This window comes from Rhizophagus irregularis, chromosome 4, assembly GCF_026210795.1.
Source record: "Rhizophagus irregularis chromosome 4, complete sequence".
NCBI classification, from domain to species: domain Eukaryota; kingdom Fungi; phylum Glomeromycota; class Glomeromycetes; order Glomerales; family Glomeraceae; genus Rhizophagus; species Rhizophagus irregularis.
Genome location: NC_089432.1, coordinates 2,615,177 through 2,636,630, shown reverse-complemented (window position 1 = coordinate 2,636,630; position 21,454 = coordinate 2,615,177). Strand labels below are relative to the sequence as shown.

The window sequence follows — 21,454 nt, the reverse complement described above, 5'->3', positions numbered from 1 at the left end:
AACAATATTTATGAAGCATAGTGAAATTCTTTTTTAAAAAAAAAGAATATTAAAATATGCTAAATTAGTATACATATAAAAAAACATTGTTAATAAGATCAATTGATAATCTTGCTTTGATGTACGAAAGAAGATATGGATTTGAAAAAAATACTAATTCAGCAATTTATTGGTATTGAATCCGCTAAACAGGGATATCAAGATGCTCAAAATCGATTAGATGTGTTTTGGTACGATTATTAATAAATAGAATACTAGTTTTACATTTTAAGTAGAAACATGGAAATTTCAATTTCAAACACAAGAACTTATAAAATAATTTATGTAGACTGATCTTTATGGACTTTTGTCCAAAATATGAGTTCTCGTGTACTTTATCCATTTATAAACTTAATTATATTTACTATAAATGCCACAAAATACTATGATATTAATGAATATACGCAATAGATGCTTAGCTTACTGGGTACACTGGATACATCTGCAGACCAGGTAGGTGGGTGTTTTCTTGGAATAGTTTTATGTTTGCGTAAAATCAATATTCTATTGCTCCTCGATTTTTAGTTAAACATTATTTAAATGGTTATGATTTGTTATAAGAGAAAAATGTTGTTAAGGAAATCTTTTTTTAATGTACAGTACATGTGACTTTATTTTAAAATGATGAATTTGTGAAACATACAAATGCCATCCAGATTTACATTAAAATATTGTTAAGGAAATGAGGAAATGTGCTAGTCTAAAATCAAGTATAAATTATTCTTTTTTTATTATTTTTATAATTAAATAATTGACTAGTAAATCTTTAATCTTTGTAAAATCAATAAATCATTTATAACTCAACAGCCACTCATATTGTCTTATATAAGAATATAAGATGTACAACCAATAATACTATCCAAAATACAATCTTTTTTGCTTTGTCTATTTCATCAAAGATTAATTCTACTGTATATGTCAAATTAAATTTGTTGTGGTGGATTTTTTGGCTCAAAGCAGCAGTTGTCCAAGAATATTTATTCATGCACATAAAATATTAAACATGTATAATATCCTGCGAAAAAAAATCATCTAACGAAAAATGGTGTAGTAAAATAATAATTTATTTTCAGTTTACATAATTTCATTATTTTAATTCATAAAAATTCTTTTATATATTAATGAAATGAAAGTCTATTATTATACCAATAACGATAATGATAAAGCGGTTAATTTAATTAAAAAAAAATTAATTTCGTAATGTTGCTATGGTTTTACAGTTAACTAAATTTAATCGTAAATAAAATGCTAATAAGCGATTAATTATCAGAATTTAAAGAATTTTATAAAAAAATTTAGATATATGACTTTATATAGAATTGGAGAATCGAAACCGGAATGATAACATAAAGATTTAAATTGACAATGTAACGAATCACGAATATATTACATCATGGGAACCTTATCAAAGATAAATTAAGAATCAACTATCTAACGAGAGTAGCGACAAATGGGACGGAATCTTTTTTTGCCACCCTGCGTAGAATGTAGTATGGTTCCTTCGTTTTGCTACGGAGTAGAAGCAACTAATAACAAAAAAATCTAATATTTTTCCAGTTAATTTGCTGATTTTTAATTAAATTTCTTCGCAGTATAAACAATTGAATGACATAGAACTTCCGTAGTACTGACTTCATATTAGGTATAAAGAGCTGAACGTTCAAGATTGCGATTAAGCTTGTTCCATTGTAAAAATTGTTCTAGTATATTAAAGTATTGATTCTGTTATAATATTTGCAATATTTACCTCACGGGGAACTTTTAGTGATCCCAAATTTTTTAATTTTTATCGAAATAAAAATCTTTATTATAAGAAGGCCAAGGAAGACAGATATTTATTATTGCAATTTTGAGTTGTAATAAAAGTTTCTAATTTTGTAAGTTTTCTAAAGAAATTTTGACAAATCGTATTTTTATTCGCAAAATATATTATTTAAGTAAACTTTGCATTTCTTCACATTTTTTTATCATAATTCTTTTTGATAACATTGAAACAAAGGTGAAAATAATTATTAATATACAGCAACTATAAAATTATTGGTAAAAATGGGGTTTAAACATTTCCATTTTTTTTTATATACAATAAGACATATATATACAGTGCCTGGAAAAAAGTCAGTAAGCACGTGATGTTGATCAATTTTAATGCGAATTTTTAAAATTAAATAATTCATAAATTACTACGCCAAATTTAATATTTTTTTTTTTATTTGAAAGACAAAGCCTTCAACTTTTTATTAATACTTTGTTGGGTAACCTTTACTATTTATAACAGCAGAGATACGACGAGGCATGCTACTAATAAGATTTTGATATTTATCAGCTTCAATATTTGACCATTCCTCTTGAAGTATTTCCCATAAATTCTCCCTGTTTTTTGGTAATGGCTTATGTACCCACACCTGCCTTTCCAATTCATCCCATAAATGCTCTATAGGATTCAAATCTGGGCTCTGCCAAGGAAGGCTGTTTACTTCATTTTCTTCTTCCCAACTCTTAACCACCCTTGCAGTATGTATAGGGGCATTATCATCCTGAAAAATAAAATTTTCCTGATCGTCTAAATTATTAATAAATGGTAATAAATAATTTTCCAGTACATTCATATATACTGTGGCTGTTATTTTACCTTCTAATTTAACTAATGGACCAAGATTGTTTTTTGAAAAACATCCCCAAACAATCACTCCTTGTTGACCTGACTTTACTGTAGGTATTAAACACTCAATATCATATTTTTCATGTGGCCTTCTCCAAACCAATCTCCTACCATTTCCTCTAAATAATTCAAATTTGGATTCGTCGCTCCAAATAACACTGTCCCACTCATTTATCCATAATTTTCGTTCTTTGGCCCAGTTGAGTCTTTTAATTCTATTTGTTTCAGTAACAAGAGGTTTTCTTACTCCTACTCGACTATAAAAACCTTGTTCATGAAGATAATTAAGTAAAGTTTTTTTGCATACATGTGTGGAAGTAGAATCAACGAAATTCTCATGTAACTCCTGAAGGGTCATTTTCCTATCTTTTTTAAGAATTCTTATTAAATGTCGGCCATCCCTTTCTGTCATTTTAGGCGGTCTTCCAGTCCTAGGAGGGAGTGTTTCATCACCACGTATCTTGTAAGTAGAAATAACCTTATGAATGGTACAACTGGGACAATTTAATGCTTCAGCTATCTTTCGTTCACTTACTCCACATTTCCAAGCTCCAATGACTTCTCCACGTTCAAAAATTGTAAGTTCTCTTCGTTTGCAAGACATAGTAGTTAAAGAAGGTTCTAAACAACGCATGGGAAAAAATTGGAGACAAATTTATAATAAAATGATCGACAAAACTGGTTTTAAAATTAAACAAATAAATGATCTACAGTCACGTGCTTACTGACTTATTTCCAGGCACTGTACATTTTAATCATAAAGGAAATTTAATTTAAAAAAAAAAATATTAATCGCTTTATTTGAAATGTACAATTTTCGTTAAAGAATTTATTAAGTATTAAAAAAAGCTTAATATGCTAATTTTTAATTTTATATACTACTGTATATAGCAAAATACGAGTATAAAATATATAACGTTTTGGTTTAATAAAAAAAACTATTAAATCGTACATATCATAAGGATTTATTTACTTTTACGTTGAACGTTTACCTTGACATTCAAATAAAGGTAAAGTAGACCAATTTGGACAATGATGTGAATTATTAATCTAATTAAGAAAGTAAGATGAATTTATTATCAATATTTTTAGTCAAAAATAGACTGAAAACTTGGTTATTTCTCAGATTGGATTCGTCCAAGGATTTCCTTTCCAAAAAAATTGTTATACATTCAGAATCTAATTTATTTTTTTCAATAAAGTATAATTTTGGGAATATGTAATTGATCTTTCCATTTCAAAATATTCTTTATCAAAAAAAGAAATATTGAGAAAACAAAACAAAATAAATTCTTACATCTAAACAAAAATCAACAAATAAAACTTTAAATTTAACGATCAATTTAAAATTAGAAACCTATACTTGAAATTATGCGTAACACTAAAAGAATTTTAAAATGGATTAACGTTAATAATACTAGAAAAAGTTATAAAATAAAAGCTGAATAAAATAAGTAATAAGAAAATGAAGAAAATTCACATAATTTCGAATATCTACTCATGTTAAAATTTTTTTTAAATGATTTAAATAAGCACAATTAAGTTCGTGATGATTAGTAATAGTTGTCGTAAAGTCGTCCAAATGATCGACGATTTATTCCCCAATTTTTATTGGGGACAAAATTTCCTTTTTGGAAATTAGTGTACCATCACGTGACACGACGCTTGACCCAGCATTATGAATTTGGCCGAATTTAAGCATGTGTCGTAATGTACCACCGTAATCCGAAATTAGACTACGACCCAAATTGTAAACTTAATGTCGTAATTGTTATTTACGGCAAGCAACACCATCTTTATTTTCAGTATGCGAAATATATTTTTGCTGAAGTGTTAAATTTAAAATTGTGCAAAAAAATGAATATGTTTACTTATAGTCTCGAAAGAAACCGTAACAATGCAAAATTTGCGTATAAAAACGAAAAAAAAAGCTGACGTAGCGAGCGCAAATTTTTTATTGTCCTTCGCTTCGCTCCGGACAATATATATATATGTCTACGCACTATGAAAAAAATCGATCACGTGAATTTCTCTGTCCGCCTCACCCAATGAAATCGCAAATTTTAGTTTTTCGCTCCAGACTTACAACGGTTCCCGTTTCCTAGTTTAATTGACATTTTCATGTGGTTCTATTATTTTAATTCAACTGATACTATCAAAATTTATTGAAGAAGTTGACTCATTCATATGGGCGGATTTGACTAATCGGAATGTCGATCATCAAGTGAGTCAAATCCGCCCATATGTTTAATAATGCATTAAAAATCCGTTATTTTACAAAGTTTTCTATATTTCTATAATACTAAATAAGTTTTATTACAAAAATGGTAAAAAAAAAGTTTTAATATAAATTATATAAATTGAACTTATTAATTTATTGATTTTCCTGAATACGCTGATTTTTTCAGCCGTAAGTCCTGCATGCTGAAGATCAAAAATATTTCGACATAGAAATGTCCGGTGACACCATTTTATTATAAATAGCACTAAAAAAAAAAAAATATTTCGAATTTTTTTCTAATTTTTGAAAAGCGTAAAATTAAATTCCGCAGCAACATTTTGTATACCTAACAATGTCTAATAACACTGAACTTACTAAAAACTCAAATGAGTGTAATTGGATTGAAGATGCAATTTCTAAAAAACTTATTAAGTATTATGAATTTGACCAATTTTGTAATCCGCAAGAAATTGGTTTCGGAGGCCTTGGAAAAGTTTATCGTGCAATTTGGAAGAATTATTACAAACATTGTGCACTAAAATCCTTTTTTATTTTCAATGACGCTACACTTAAAGCAATTGTTCGTGAGGTAATTTTAATATCGAATATATTTCAATTTATATATGTACATTTCTGATATCAACAAACTATTTATTGCTAGATTCAACTTCAGCATGAAGTTGATTTTCATGATAATTTTATCCGTTTTTATGGTGTCACATCCACAACTTCCAGTATAGGTATCAAAAATTCTAGTAATATTTTTTTTTTTATATTAAATATGATTAATTAAATTGTTTTTTTTTAAAAAAAAAAGAAATCCAAAAAAAAGAGTATTTGTTAGTAATGGAATATGCCGACAATGGTACTCTCCGAAAATATTTGAAAGTAAATTTGGAAAAACTCACTTGGAATGATAAATTCAATCTTGCATTCCAACTGGTTTGTGCAGTATCATGTTTGCATAACGAAGGGATCGTGCATCGTGATTTGGTAATTAATTTACATCTTATTATGATTGCGTAATGTATTTTAATGATTAGTTTATCTTATTCTATTTTAATGTAATTAAATAGCACTCTAATAATGTGTTAGTCCATCAGAATACTATTAAATTAGCAGATTTTGGCTTATCAAAAAGAATTGAGGAAACATCCAACTCTCAATCAAAAATATTTGGATTAATTCCTTATATTGATCCAAAAAGTTTTAACAGAAGTACAACAACGCCATATATATTAAATAATAAAAGTGATGTCTATAGCATTGGCGTATTATTATGGGAAATAGCCAGTTGTCAGCCTCCTTTTCATGGTAAATCACATGATTTTAGTTTAATTTCAAGTATTTTACAAGACCTTAGAGAAACACCCACTCATGATACACCTAAAGAATATATAAAAATTTATACTGGTATGTATAAAATTACATTTATATGATTTATAAACCATATAATTTTAATTAATTAAAGATAAATTTTCTGTAGATTGCTGGAATATTGAACCTGATAATCGACCAACTATCAATCAAGTAGTTGATGAATTAAAAGCAATTATAACAAAAAAAAATATAATTATAAAAGATTTTCACTTATATGATAATAACAAGGATATTCAATCATCAAATAGTCAACAGCCAATTTTAGATGTTGAAATTTCTGAAAGTACTAATTCATTACATGGAGAATTATCTCAAGTTATTCAAAATTGTAGTATGATGAATACGAAAGATATAGAAACTTCAATATCATCAAATAACAGTTTTGAAAATAGCTTTAATATAATAGTTAATGATATAATTAATCTTCTTGAGAATGATTGTTATGAAATAGGAAAACAGATAATCCTAAATTACCTTGATAATCATAATATGGACTTACAAAAAATTTATAATTTATTATTAAACAATCAAAATAATTCAAATTATATTGCTTTACTTGGACATTTTAACTATTTAGGAATTGGAATCAGTATTGATAAACAAAAAGCATTTGAACTATATCAAAAAGCAGCAGATTTAAAAAATGCATTTGGAATGAATAATTTAGGAAATTGTTATGAAGAGGGGATTGGAACTAATATTGATAAAAAAATGGCATTTCAAATGACACAAATGTCAGCAGATTTAGGAAATGCAGTTGGAATAAATAATTTAGGATATTATTATGAACATGGAATTGGAACTGATATTGATGAGAAAAAAGCATTTGAATTATATCGAAAGGCAGCAGATTTAGGAAATTCACCTGGAATGAATAATTTAGGAAATTGTTATCAAGATGGAATTGGAATTGATATTGATGAGAAAAAAGCATTTGAATTATATAAAAAGGCAGCAGAATTAGGAAATTCATCAGGAATGAATAATTTAGGAAATTGTTATCAAGATGGAATTGGAATTGATATTGATGAGAAAAAAGCATTTGAATTATATAAAAAGGCAGCAGAATTAGGAAATTCATCAGGAATGAATAATTTAGGATATTGTTATGAACATGGAATTGGAACTGATATTGATGAGAAAAAAGCATTTGAATTATATAAAAAGGCAGTAGATTTAGGAGATGTAGATGGAATAAATAGTTTAGGCGTTTGTTATCAAGATGGAATTGGAATTGATATTGATGAGAAAAAAGCATTTGAATTATATCAAAAGGCAGCAGAATTAGGAAATTCATCTGGAATGGATAATTTAGGATATTGTTATCAATATGGAATTGGAACTGATATCGATGAGAAAAAAGCATTTGAATTATATGAAAAAGCAGCAGAATTAGAAAATTTATCTGGAATGAATAATTTAGGATATTGTTATCAATATGGAATTGGAACTGATATTAATGAGAAAAAAGCATTTGAATTGTATCAAAAAGCAGCAGATTTAGGAAATTCATCTGGAATGGATAATTTAGGAGATTGTTATAAAGATGGAATTGGAACTGATATTGATAAGAAAAAAGCATTTGAATTATATCAAAAGGCAGCAGATTTAGGAAATTCATCTGGAATGGATAATTTAGGAGATTGTTATAAAGATGGAATTGGAACTGATATTGATGAGAAAAAAGCATTTGAATTGTATCAAAAAGCAGCAGATTTAAGAAATAAGACAGCTTAATATAACCTTACTTTTATATATGAGTATGGAGAAGAAACTGATAAAAATATAAATAAAGCAATCTATTAGTACAATAAATTAGCTGAACAAGGAGATCAAGATGCTAAAATAAATTAAAAATCTTAAAAATTGGAATATGAATATTTATACAATACTAAATAATTATTTTAATTTTACTTTTTAAATATTTTTAAATTGCAACTCATAATTTAAAATTTGAAATTTATTTCACAAATTAATAAAAATTTTCATCTATTGGTGATTGCTTACAGTAAACAGATGTCTATTTACTTATATAAGATTCATTATAAATGAGTTAAGTAATAATCAATCTATTATTATATTATTAGGCTAAGTATAGCTAAGACCACTCCAATTTAATAGTTTGTTTAACATACCCCACCCCCCTCATTTTTGAAAAATTTTTAAAAATAAACAAACATATGTTATATCACGTGACTTATAATAACATCACCGATCTGTATAATATTTAAAAGAATTTCTTTCCAGTGTATTTGAATCTACCAAAGAAAATGGTATAATTAATAAAAGTAATATATGTAAACTTATTAATTGCATTATCTGTAATAAATTAAGATGTATTTTTAGTAAAAATGCATTGAGTAATAAAGAAAAAACTATGTTTATTTTTAAATGTTTACTTAATTTGACCCCCTCCCTCCCCTCAATTTTTATATAAAGTTAGGACGTTAAACAAACTATTAAATTGGAGCAGCCTAAGTATAGTGTTATGACTTTTGTATAATAAAGCATATAAGCTTTATATTACTTATTTAATCTTTATAGAATTTTATTGCATATTATATTTGCTTTTTAGATGTTGATGTAATGCATATTTATTATTTATTTGTATTATCTCCTGATCGGCAAATTTTGTATATATTTATTTATCCGTTTTTAGGAAATTTTGTGATATTAACTATTGATTATACTATAAATAGGCTGATTGATAATTTGAGTAATTCGGAAAGATTTGCATTTTCCAAATGAGAAAAACTTTCTTTTAATTTATTTGTAATCTCAATATTATTTTTCAAGTGTAATAGTAATAGTTCTGAAGCTTTTTAAAATCTTTTAAATAAAAAAAAACCAAGTGAAAGAAAAATAAGATTTAACAATAAAATATACTATATTATACTCACAATATACTATAAAACACTTACTATTGTGTAAATGGTAGGGGATAAGTAATACTTATATGGTTTATATCCCTATATTTATTAATTTTGCTATATTATAGTATATATATAGTCCAAGTAATTAATGAATTTAAATTAAAATTTTAGTTTGAAATTGAATCAAATGTAAATAAAAGATAAGTAAATTCTACATTAAATAAATGGGTTTTATCTTATCATTTAAAATATATAACTATGTCAAGTAATATGAACTAAAATAAAATATAAAAGTGTACAGTTCACTATAGGTCTGCAAATAATGGGACCCAAAATCCAAAAACTCTAACCTGGCCGTAGTAACCTGAACCTGAATCTGGATTTGGGCTGGCAAACTTTTTTCAAAATTCATCCAGGCCAGGGCCGGGCCAGCACATGATTTTTCATTAAACCCAGATTTTTGTAATTCTGGCCAAAATTAAGTTGGCAATTTTTTTGTTCTTACAACAAAATGATATAATAAAAGTTCAGGTCAAGTCTAGACCAGGTTTTCAATATATTAAGTCTGGGCCAGGCCAGGCTGGGCACTTTATGTTAATTTCCAAGTGCGGTTGTAAAATAGGTGTCAAATGTCAATGCAGTTTACTAGGACCCGAACATTGAGAGTTGGATGGGCGTTAATGCATCACATGAGTCATCCACATTAGTGTTACAATCCGGGTCAAGGTTATTCTGTCAATCTGACAGATATCTGATTCAAAATTAATTTGGATCATCTGTTAGAATTTCAGTCAGATGACGAATGAATCCAGATAGAAAAAAAGGATCAATCTGAATGATCCGTTATTAATATGGAAATTAGAATTAATGTTACTTTCCAAACTTTGATTTTAAAAGTTTTATCACAAACCTCAAAAAATAAAATATCACATTGTTGTATACAAAAAGGAGAGTTTTCACCACCTAATCTAAACCCTATAAAAAATAAGTGTTCAGAAATTGTCCAGAAATTGTCCGGAAAATGTCCAGAAAATGCCAGGTACCATGTTCGGAAATTGTTCTGAAAACACACTCATTTCTGGACACTCATTTTGTCCAGAATTTGTCCGGAAATTGACCTGAAATATTTTTTCATAAAATTTGGCACAAAAAGATGATCAACAGGTGACCATCATTATAATTGCTTTTAACTTAAAGTTTTATATCATAGATATATAGTATTTTTGCCTGCTTAGCAAATTTAATTAGTATGACAAAGAAGGTTATGAATGTCAGTCTTGTGCTTTTTGCATTTTTTTACAAAATTAATTTATCCTTTTTTGGAAGTAGCATCCAGAATTTGTCCAGAATTTTTTCATGTCCGGAATTTGCCCAGCTCAAATTATCTGAATTTTTACTATGTCCGGAATTTGTAGGTTTATGTTGAAGGCCCCCATAAAAAAGGCATTAATTTTTTTTTTTACATTTCTTTATTAGTAATAATTGTATAATATACAAATATACATATAGGTTTTGTATCTACTTATCTAATCTATAGACTAAATTGTTTCTACGAAGATAATTGATAATTGATAATATCAATTTTATTAAATTTTTATTTAAAATCTGGTTACAATAGAAAAAAAATCGTGATCCGGATAAATATTGGTGGATAATCCGGATGATCCGCAGGTCTGCTACGGACATCCGAATTTACAAAATTAATTATGAATCGGATTAACAGATCACGGATTCATCCGGATCTTAACACTAATCCACATTACCAAATTTGACCAGTACCGATCTTACCATTTTTATTTGTCTATACCGATTAAAGAATGTCGATCAGAATGTTCTATCCACCAAATTTACCGTGAAGAAATTAAAAGCGAAAAAATTAACGATATTGATCAATGATACCAGTGTTGATTACTTTACGTAGATCTTGAGGGGTTTTCTAGAGGACACAATTATAACACACTCATGTAATTTTCTGAATACATCGAATGAAGATGGTCATTATTTGCATAGTATATGTATAGTCACTTATTTCCACTTGAGATTGCTTGTCCGAATTTTGTTATTTAGAATTCTAATACCACTGATAAATGTAAATCAGGTAGATTAGGCGAACAATAAAACAATTAATCCATCAATACATAATTTTATTGTGTTTTGTATATATAAATAAAAAACACTACTGAATTAATTATTAGTATTAATGAAAAATCAACTTTGTTGTCTGTAAAATTATAGAAACAAGAAATATTTATTTAAATTACTTTATTACCAAACAAGAAATTCGCACAAATATCTTCATATGCAAATCTTGTTCAATTAAAAAAAATTTGCTAACAGAATTATTTTAAAACTAATTTATAACTTTAAAGCTAATTGTCTAAATTTCTATAAACTTCTTTTATTTTTTACTTAAATTTAATATCAATTAGATAATAATAATAAAAATATAAAAAACAATTATAATGCCGACGCGCTATACCTAATTTCTTGTCTGACTTACATAAACTATCCTTACTATTTGACCAATTTTTTATAGTATGAAATGATAAGTGCTGATACATACAGAATAACATTATTACAATTTTACTATATTTAAAAAGTTCATTTTTATCGTAATAAAAAATTTCATTTTTACATTTATTTTGATGAAAGTTATTAACATAGTAACATCTTGTAAAAGTTCTTCCACATTTTAAACATTTGTAGGGCTTTTCTCCAGAATGAGTTCTTTTATGTCTTTTAAAAGCCGATGACTAAAATAAAGTATTAATATCAGTTTTATTTGTTTTTGATTGTTAGTAATATAAAATATTAAATATAAAAAATTATGCTTCTTACATCACTAAAAGAACGTGTACAATTAGGAAAATTGCAAATGTAAGGCTTAATATTGTAAAGAATTCTTTGATGAGTTGTTAATTTGGATCTTTCCCTAAACCGCTTCTTACAGTTATCAAATTGGTCGTTCATCAGTATGGATTTTCTTATGTCTGTTAAGTCCAGATTTTTGGGTAAAACTTTTCCCACAAACGCATTTATAAGGTGGTTCTTCGGGATGGATTCTCTTATGTTCTTTAATAAGTTCTTCAAGTTCCCGCAATAGAGTAAAGCTTTCATTGCAAAGATACCAGTCACAGTTATGTTTATGTCTTAAAATATATTTAAGAAACAATTTTTCATTTTTTTCCATTATTTTTATGTGTTGAAATAATATTTTTGAGGCATTATTTATATATCCTTAACAAACATCTGTAGACACAAAATCTTTCAGTAAATTCTTATTTTAACTTATATTTTATAATTTCCTTTTTTTTTTTTGTTTTAACGAACAAATTGTTTCTATTTCTAATGACACATCTTTTTTTCTTTTGACAACAGTTTAGTTTTCAAGTATTTGGATGGTAAGGTACCATTTAATTATTTATTTTTAATGAAACAATGACGAAGTCACTAATGCTTCTTTCTGTTCTTGTGATTTTTAGACACGTATATTTTGGTAAGAGGGAATTTATTCCTTATAATATAATATTATCTAACGTTTCATTTCTTTCTTTTTTAGATGGCTTGTTCTTTGGGTCTAAACGTGTTGGATTTAAGTAACTTTTTTGTTATTTATTTTAAAGAACAAAACTTTACTAACTGAATGTTTTTGTTTTTTGGGTACAGTATTTGGCGTAAGTATGAGAAATAGTAAGTTTCGCAACTTTAATTGTGAAATTTCATTTTCATTTATTTTTTTTAATAAAAAAAGTTTTTTTAACGTTTTTTATTTTTTTTTAAAGCGCTGAGTTCAAGATAACTAATGAAATCTGAAATTTCGAAGATAATTACCAATTCTTTTTTCTTTTTTTTAAAAAAATAAAATAAGTTAAAAAATCTATACTAGTTAACGAAAAAACTTTTATTTCATAATGTTGCAGAAAAAAAATTTCATGATAATAAGCTTTTGATGATGAACTTTATCATGTGTTGATTTGAATCTTTTATTACAAAGTTAATATCATCCGGATCAAAAGTAATATCCAACTTTTATTAAGTTACTAAATAAGGCTAGTTAATAGTAGTATTTTCGTAACCAGAATTATCTGGGAAGTGTAATTGATTTCCCATTTTTTTGTCTTTATTGAATAGTCATTAAATTTAGAATTAAATTCAATTCTCATTGTAAAATATCAAGAACCTTTTGCAATTTACATGATATTATATTAATTAACTCAATTTTTGCTGAAAATAAGGAAACAGATAGATGATATTTAAAATTCTCACGAATAAATAACATAAAGTGGTTCTTTGATAAATTTGAAAGAGTAAAAAACCAATAAGATGATGATTTATAATAAATATTTTATTGTAGGCTTATACCCGTGGTTTAGTTATGACTACTTACTTTTAAAACATGTGACTTCAGAAATTCTAAAAATTTTTACATGTATTATTAATTAGTTATTTCCTAAAACAAAATGAATAAAGCTCGCAATCTTTTAGTAAATTAATTTTTTGAAGCTTTTTATTTGAACTTTGATGAATTTTATTAATATTTCACAATTTCTTATCCCTCACTAGAAACCTGTATTCTTTTCTCTTTTACCAATTAATTTAAATAAATATATAAATTATATGATATTTTTAATAAATTGGTTTAAATTAGAAGATATAGTATTGGCTTTATACAAGTGGAAAACCACCATTTCATAAGAAAATTAAGATCTTAGAAAATTTCACAAGGTCGAAGGGAAAAAATTATTTCTAACACTCTTAATGATTATTCTAATCTTTATACCGGTAGGGTTTCACTATTTATTAGTAATATTTTAATTGAATTCATATTTTTTTAATAACTAGAATGTTGGAATGGTGAGCGAAATAAACGATTATCTATACATGAAATTGTTAATAGATTAGGAATATTTCTAAATTCAAATAACGTAATAATTTATCAAGAAAATAATAATATATTTTTATATCAAATGAAAATTAAATTCTAAATAGTACGAGAAATTCACTATATGGAAATTTTCACGAATGATTCAAAATTGCAACCAAGTTAATAAAAATATTTCATCTGATAAAAACTTAAGAATAATAGTTAATAAAATAAATGATCTTATTTTTAAAAAGGTTAATAAAAAAGAATTGTGATGGAACAACATGTTTTTTATTATCTTAGTAATCATAATATAAATTCAAAAGAAATTTACAATTGGTTATTAAATAATCAAAACAATCTAAATTCCATTTTTTACTTGGATATTTTAACTATTATGGAATTGGAACAATCGAAAATGAGGAAAGAGTATTTAAATTATTTATTAATGAATCGGAAGAGAATCATATATTATTAGCACAATATTTTGTTGGATATTGTCATCCATATGGAGACAGAGAGACAGAATCACAAAAAATGACAAACGAATATTATGAAACAAAGGATAAAAAATAATAAAAAAAAATTTTAAAATAACTGCACATTGATATGAAAAAAGCTGCAAATAGTGGACATTTGACAGCTATATTTAATCTTAGCCACCTATATAATGATGGAAACGGTGTTGATAAAAATCATCAAAAAGCTTTTGTAACTATATAAAAAATCAGCTGAAGGTGTGAGAATATCCAGGGGAATAACGATGTTAGCTGCTTTTTGCTTATCAATATTAATTTCTATTCCATTACTGGCACAATATCCTAAGTTGTATCGAAAAGCTGCATATTTGACTCAATAAAATCTTGCTACGATGAAAAAAATTAGATAAAGCAATTTATTGGTATAAAAAAATCTGCTTAAAAAGGATATCAAGATGCTAATAAACTTTAGGAGAAAAGAATTTGTAAAATTAGCTAAAATTATTTTCATTTATTTATAAATTATATCATTACATAATAATTTAAATTGAGTATTAATGACGAATTACTGTTATTTTTGTTAAACTTTTAAAACTATCGTACTTTTTAAAAAAGACTAAATCTTGTAAATGTTGATTATGGAAATTCTCTAACTAAAATTAAAAATGAATTATTTCTGAGGGAAACTTCCATTACCGTTACCTTCATATTTTATCGTAGTCTTCGAATTACTGTGATCTAGTGATTTGTCTAAGAAAAAAATGCTGAAAACAAAACCGAAAGAAAATAAAAATAAAAACTTATTAAAATACAAAACAATAAGTAATATAAAACTATCATATACAAATTATAAAATGAATTTATTAAGAAAGAATAACAAATCGTATAGAAGATTAAATTTTTTTCGTTAGATTTTTATGAAAAGTAAAAAAATTTGGTTGCTAAAAAAAACCTTATCGTTATTTATCATTCAAATTGATATAAAATTCTAAATTTTTAATACTTTGAGTTATGAAGTTTAATAAAATTAAGAAATTGAAAGAAAATGACTTCGCGAATAATTTTTACTATTTTTTTTTTAGATAATTGATCGACAAATCATAAATACGCTAATCGTAAACAGTGATAACGACCAACAAAATTTTTTAAATTTATTCATTCCTCGATAATCACATTATAGATATAAAGTAAGGATAAAATACCTAATGTGTAGCCAAAATCAGGTTATGGTTCTTTCTTTACCGAGTATAAATGAACATGAACGGTTGACATATTTTACTTCTTTCTTTTCTTGCGGTGGCTTCAGGAACGTGTTTCAAGTCGCGTCTTCAAAGAATGCGATGATAAGTAAAAAAGAAAAAATTTTCAGTAAGACAAGTGTATAGCATCGAAACAGAATCATATATTAATTACAAAATGAAAACTTGTATATGAATATCATGAAGAAGTGGTGATAATGATTATATAATAGGATAATTAAAGTAGGTTTTTTTATAAGAACGGAATATATATTAAAAAAGATTTAAAGAATAGCTGCTTGTTAGGCACAAATAATGGATATTTGATAACCGTGTAATCTTGAGATTTTCATATTTAGATGATGTTGATAAAAATTATCGAAAAGCCATTGAATTATAAGTATTCACTTGGAATAATGATGCTAAGACTTTGTTATAGTATTGGAATGAATTAGTATTGAAATTATACCAAAATGCCGCAAATTTAGAAAATCAAGATGGAGATTGAAATTGAAAGAGATATAAATAAAGGATATCAAAAGCTTAAAATTACTTAAGAAAATATGTTAGAAACTTATGTAAAAATTATTAAAACCATTTTTGCTTTATTTATTACTACAATTTAGATAGAATTATTGAAACGTCACCTTTCCAAATACCAGAATTTATTGAATTATTTAATAAAATTATGATTTATTGAATTGATTATTTTGTTTCTGTTAATTATTTATATATTAAAAAATTTCATAGCTGATATTAAATATGGAGATATACGTTACTAACATATCTTTGTCTTTTAAGACATCTGAGATGGATTTTTTGGGGTTAAAGGAGTTGTCCAGATAAATTTCATTGTTTCTTTTATTGTTAATTCCAAATATCCTGCGAAAAAAAACCCGTTTTACGAAAAATGACGTGATATACCGTATATGTATATACATTATATTCTTATATATATATTGTATGTAACTTATTAGAATAATTTTATATATAATATTTTCTATAAAAATTCTTTCACATAATGAAAACAATATTAAGAGAAATGAGAATTATTCCTATAAGTTATAATTAATATAAAATGTCAATATAACGTTAATTAAATATCAATACGGTTAACTTTATTTTCTCAAGGTTTACGCTTATTAAATCGCTTACCAGCATTTTTATTTGCAGGTAAATTTAGCAAGAGAGAATTTAAGACAAAGCAGAACAACAATTATTTTGATCACGTGACGAAGATCACGATCATACATCGAAAAGAGCAAATCATCTATCGCACTCATTCTGCGTGCAGTATTGAAGTCCTCCGGACTAATCAAATTATTATATTTGTCTGAAATATATTAAATTTAGTCACTTATATTTGAGTGGACAATTAATTATATTTATTTAGTGCACAGATTTTAGATAATTCATCAGGCGTAATATTCATTATAAATACTGCGGACTGCGGTTGATCAACAATTAATTTAGGTTTGTTACGTAATACTTAAGTTTACACAACTCCATAATTAGAATAAAAATTTTTTTTTTTTACTTTCATACTTTCACCGTCAAAAATTCTTATTGTTTACTCTATTCACTATTTCGAATAATAACAATAATAATAAAATGCAAAATAATGAAAATGTGGATGATTGGATTAACTGGATTGAAGAAGCTATAAGTAAAAAACATATTAAATATTATGAATTTGAAATTTTTAAAAATATTCAAGAAATTGGTTCCGGAGCATTTGGAAAAGTTTTCCGTGCAAATTGGAAAAATTTTGATAATTATTTAGCGTTAAAATCTTTTTATAATCTTAATAAAATTACTTTAAAAGAAATTGTTCATGAGGTAATTTTATTATTATTAGAAAATTTGATTACATAATTTTTAAAAATATTTATTTTTGTTTTTTTTAATTATTGCACGTTCATAATTTAGCTTAAACTTCAACGAGATGTAGATTTTCATGGTAACATTATTCGCTTTTATGGGATTACAAAATTCGGGTCAGGTATGATAAGAGTATCGTAAAATATTTAATAACGATTAAAGAAATAAGACGTTAAATTTATTTATTTTTATTTATTTTTTATCAAAAAATTAATTATGATTATTTTTATTAGAAAATATAATTAATCAAACAAAAAATTATTTGTTGGTAATGGAATATGCAGACAGTGGTACTCTTCGTGACTATTTGAAGAATAACTTCTATATACTTACATGGGATAATAAATATAGTTTGGCATACCAATTGGCTTGTTCTATACTATGCCTACATGATGAAGGGATTATTCACAGAGACTTGGTAATTTTTTTATTAAAAAATTAACATTTCATGAATTAAGTTAACAGTTAATTTATACTATTTGTGTTATAGCATTCTTGTAATGTATTGGTTCATCAGAATTCCATTAAGTTGGCAGACTTTGGGTTATCGAAAAGGATTGATGAAGCATCTAATTCACAATCAAGAGTACTTGGTAAGGTTCCTTATATCGATCCGAAAGCAATAACGGACAATTTAAAACTAAATGAAAAGAGCGATGTATATAGTATTGGCGTATTGTTATGGGAAATATCAAGTGGGAAACCACCATTTCATGAAGAAAATTATGATCTTAGTTTAATGTATAAAATTTCTCAAGGTCGAAGAGAGGAAATTATTTCCGATACTCCTAATGATTATTCTAATCTTTATACTGGTAAGTTTGATTTCACTGTTTATTTTTATATTTATTTTTTATCATAAGTATAATCAAATACATATTCTATATTTAATTATTAGAATGCTGGAATGGTAATCAAAATAAACGTCCATCAATACATGAAGTTGTTAATAGATTAAGAATATTTCTAAATTCAAGTAGTGCAACAATTTATCAACAAGATATATTTAATCAAACTATTCCTACGTCAAATAAAAGTTTAATTCCAAATAGTATAGAAAATTCATTGCATGGAGAATTGTCTCAAACTATTCAAAATTTCAATAATACAAATGCAAATGAAATATATATGATGTCTACAAATAATCAAATTAATATAAATATTTCATCTGAGAAGAATTTAAGCATAACAGTTGATGAAATAGTTGATCTTATTTTTAGGGAAGAAAATAGAAAAGATGAGTCAAAACAGCATGTTCTTGATTATCTTAATAACCATAATATAAATTCAGAAGGAATCTATAATTGGCTATCATATAACCAAACCAATTCAAATTCCATTTTTTTACTTGGATATTTTAATTGTTATGGAATTGGAACACCCGCGGATGATGGGAGAGCATTTAATTTATTTATTAATGCATCGGTACAGAATCATATATTAGCACAATATTATGTTGGGAAATGTTATGAATTTGGACATGGAATGATTACAAAGGATGAAAAACTAGCATTTGTATATTATGAAAAAATAGCTAATGAAGATCATGCAATGGGACAATATAAATTAGGTTATTTTTATTATATTGGAAAATGTGTTGAAAAAGATTTAAAAATAGCTTCTAATTGGCATAAAAAAGCTGCAAATAATGGACATTTGGCAGCTATGCTTTGTCTTGGACTTATATATATACTAGGAAAAGGTGTTGATGAAGATTATCAAAAAGCTTTTGAATTATTTAAAAAATCAGCTGAAGGAGAACATCCAATCGGAATAATGATGTTAGGATATTGTTACAGTGACGGAATTGGAATAAGTATTGATAAAAAAAGGGCAGTTGAATTACATCAAAAAGCCGCAAATTTAGGAGAGGATGTTGCACAATATAAACTTGCTGTTATGTATGAGAAGGGAGACGGAATCGAAGAAGATATGGACAAAGCAATTTATTGGTATGAACAATCTGCTAAGCAAGGATTTCAAAAAGCTCTAAATAGGTTAATAATACTTAAAAAAAATTAGAAACAATTAAAGATAGTATTTTCTTTTTTTTAAAAATTATCTTTCCAAACATAAGAATTAGTTAAATTATTATGTAATGTTGATTATAGTAAAATTATTATTTATACCTAGTATAATGAACTAATTAATTTTCCATTAAAACGTTTAAATGATTTTACCTTTGAAAAAGAAAATAAATGATACAATATTATCAAGGAAATATTATAGTATATCGCAACAAAAACATTTCTTAAACAAGTGAAGATAAAACGAAGCCTAAAGGCTAAAGTACTGTTTGTTGAACCATTTAGTCAAAAGTAGTTATATATTCTTGAAGTTTTGATTTATCTAAAATAGTGTTCAGACCCGGGTCGTTCCATTATTAATGAATTTTTAATCCGGTTTATTATCGAGTTCAATCCGGGTTAACCGTTATCTTAGCGGATGAACGGATAAATCACGGATGGATAATGGGTGGATAGCGGGTTAATAACGGGTTATTAACGGGTAAATAACATGGATGGATAACGAGTACTGGTATTTTTTTATGTAAAAAAACGTCACGTAACGATTTTATTGTGAAACAATTAACGGATATTGTCATTTCTATATACGATGATCGTAAATATATTAGAGTATTTATTGTATAGGCTTCACAACTAAAAATTAGTCTTAAAAAATCTATTTTTTTTCATAATGAAACAAGTGAATGGACTAACTCAATAAAAAAGATAAATTACAAATAGTGTACGTTTATATTTACAAAAACATTTGAAGTAAGTATAAATATTTTTATCTTTTAAAGGAGTTTTTAACAAACAATAAATTTATAAAATTAGCATAGGAATTAATGATAAATAAATCCGTTATGCAATTTTACCTTATATTACTTTAACAGTTAATTATAGAACGTTTTAAATCAAGAATAGAGTAGCAATAATATCAGAATAAACGTTTCCCACTTGAGTTAATTCAATTGTGAATAAATTACACTCGTTGTGAAGGACTAATATTAGAAAGTGCTATTGGTGATGAAGTAGAGAACCGTGCTACCAATGAACTAGATAATGGTAAATTCGAATCTATTTTTAATGAAAGTAGTGACTAGATAGTGTAACATCAGTGAAATTAGACAATCTAAAATTTCGTTTATAATATGAAGACCCGGATCTCGGCTCAAAAAATTTTATAAAATTGCAACATTTATTAAAAAAAAATTATACCATAAAATATGACAAAATATTAAATATATAAATGTAATCAAAATTCTCTTATCAAATGTTATTTTGACTCTCTAAAACCATGATTTAAATTTAATAATATCATTATGTTGCGTCGCAAAAGTCGAGATTATAAAAATCGGCAATTAATTAAATATTTATTTCTTAATTCTCTAGGAAATTTTATTTATATTTAATTTCCAAAAAAAATGGTGGTATTTAAACATCAAACATTATATTTAATTCTCTAAAAATAATATTAAAGATTAATTTAATTTCTCTTAAATAATTTTTATAAAATCCGAGTTTACAGATTCGCGCCAAAAAAAATTTATAAAAATCATTCCATTACGGATCTTTACCTCAAAATTATTGTGTACTGAAAGAATTCATTCTGCGAGACGAGCAGCGGACACTTCTGTGTCGCTCAGTGTAGAATTTATAGTCCCTTATTTCGCTCCCGACGTTCCGGCGGGCTAATCAAATTAGTATAAGATATATTAAGTATTAAATTAGCTAGGGTTTTATTTTTATTTTATTTTTATGTTTCAGACGAACCAATTCGAAGTACAAATTACAAGGACAACAAATAAATTGAG

At 25.9% G+C, this 21,454-nt stretch overlaps 3 protein-coding genes across 3 annotated transcripts; 2 read left to right on the top strand and 1 right to left on the bottom strand.

The window, feature by feature from the left end:
* Positions 1-2,907: 2,907 nt before the first annotated feature.
* Positions 2,908-3,332, bottom strand: OCT59_023902 (uncharacterized protein; the record flags this gene model as incomplete). Its single annotated transcript, XM_066135045.1, has 3 exons — positions 2,908-2,913; positions 3,006-3,158; positions 3,234-3,332. The coding sequence occupies 3 exons, from the start codon at positions 3,330-3,332 to the stop codon at positions 2,908-2,910; spliced, it is 258 nt and encodes an 85-aa protein (XP_065991111.1).
* Positions 3,333-5,271: 1,939 nt separating this feature from the next.
* Positions 5,272-8,666, top strand: OCT59_023901 (uncharacterized protein; the record flags this gene model as incomplete). Its single annotated transcript, XM_025327037.2, has 5 exons — positions 5,272-5,508; positions 5,581-5,659; positions 5,737-5,912; positions 5,996-6,332; positions 6,406-8,666. 5 exons carry the CDS (start codon positions 5,272-5,274, stop codon positions 8,034-8,036), a joined length of 2,460 nt encoding a protein of 819 aa, XP_025173255.1. The 3' UTR covers positions 8,037-8,666.
* An 8,698-nt stretch (positions 8,667-17,364) lies between these two features.
* Positions 17,365-19,656, top strand: OCT59_023900 (uncharacterized protein; the record flags this gene model as incomplete). Its single annotated transcript, XM_025327036.2, has 5 exons — positions 17,365-17,592; positions 17,683-17,755; positions 17,868-18,052; positions 18,125-18,449; positions 18,533-19,656. 5 exons carry the CDS (start codon positions 17,365-17,367, stop codon positions 19,654-19,656), a joined length of 1,935 nt encoding a protein of 644 aa, XP_025173254.2.
* Between the last annotated feature and the right edge of the window lie 1,798 nt (positions 19,657-21,454).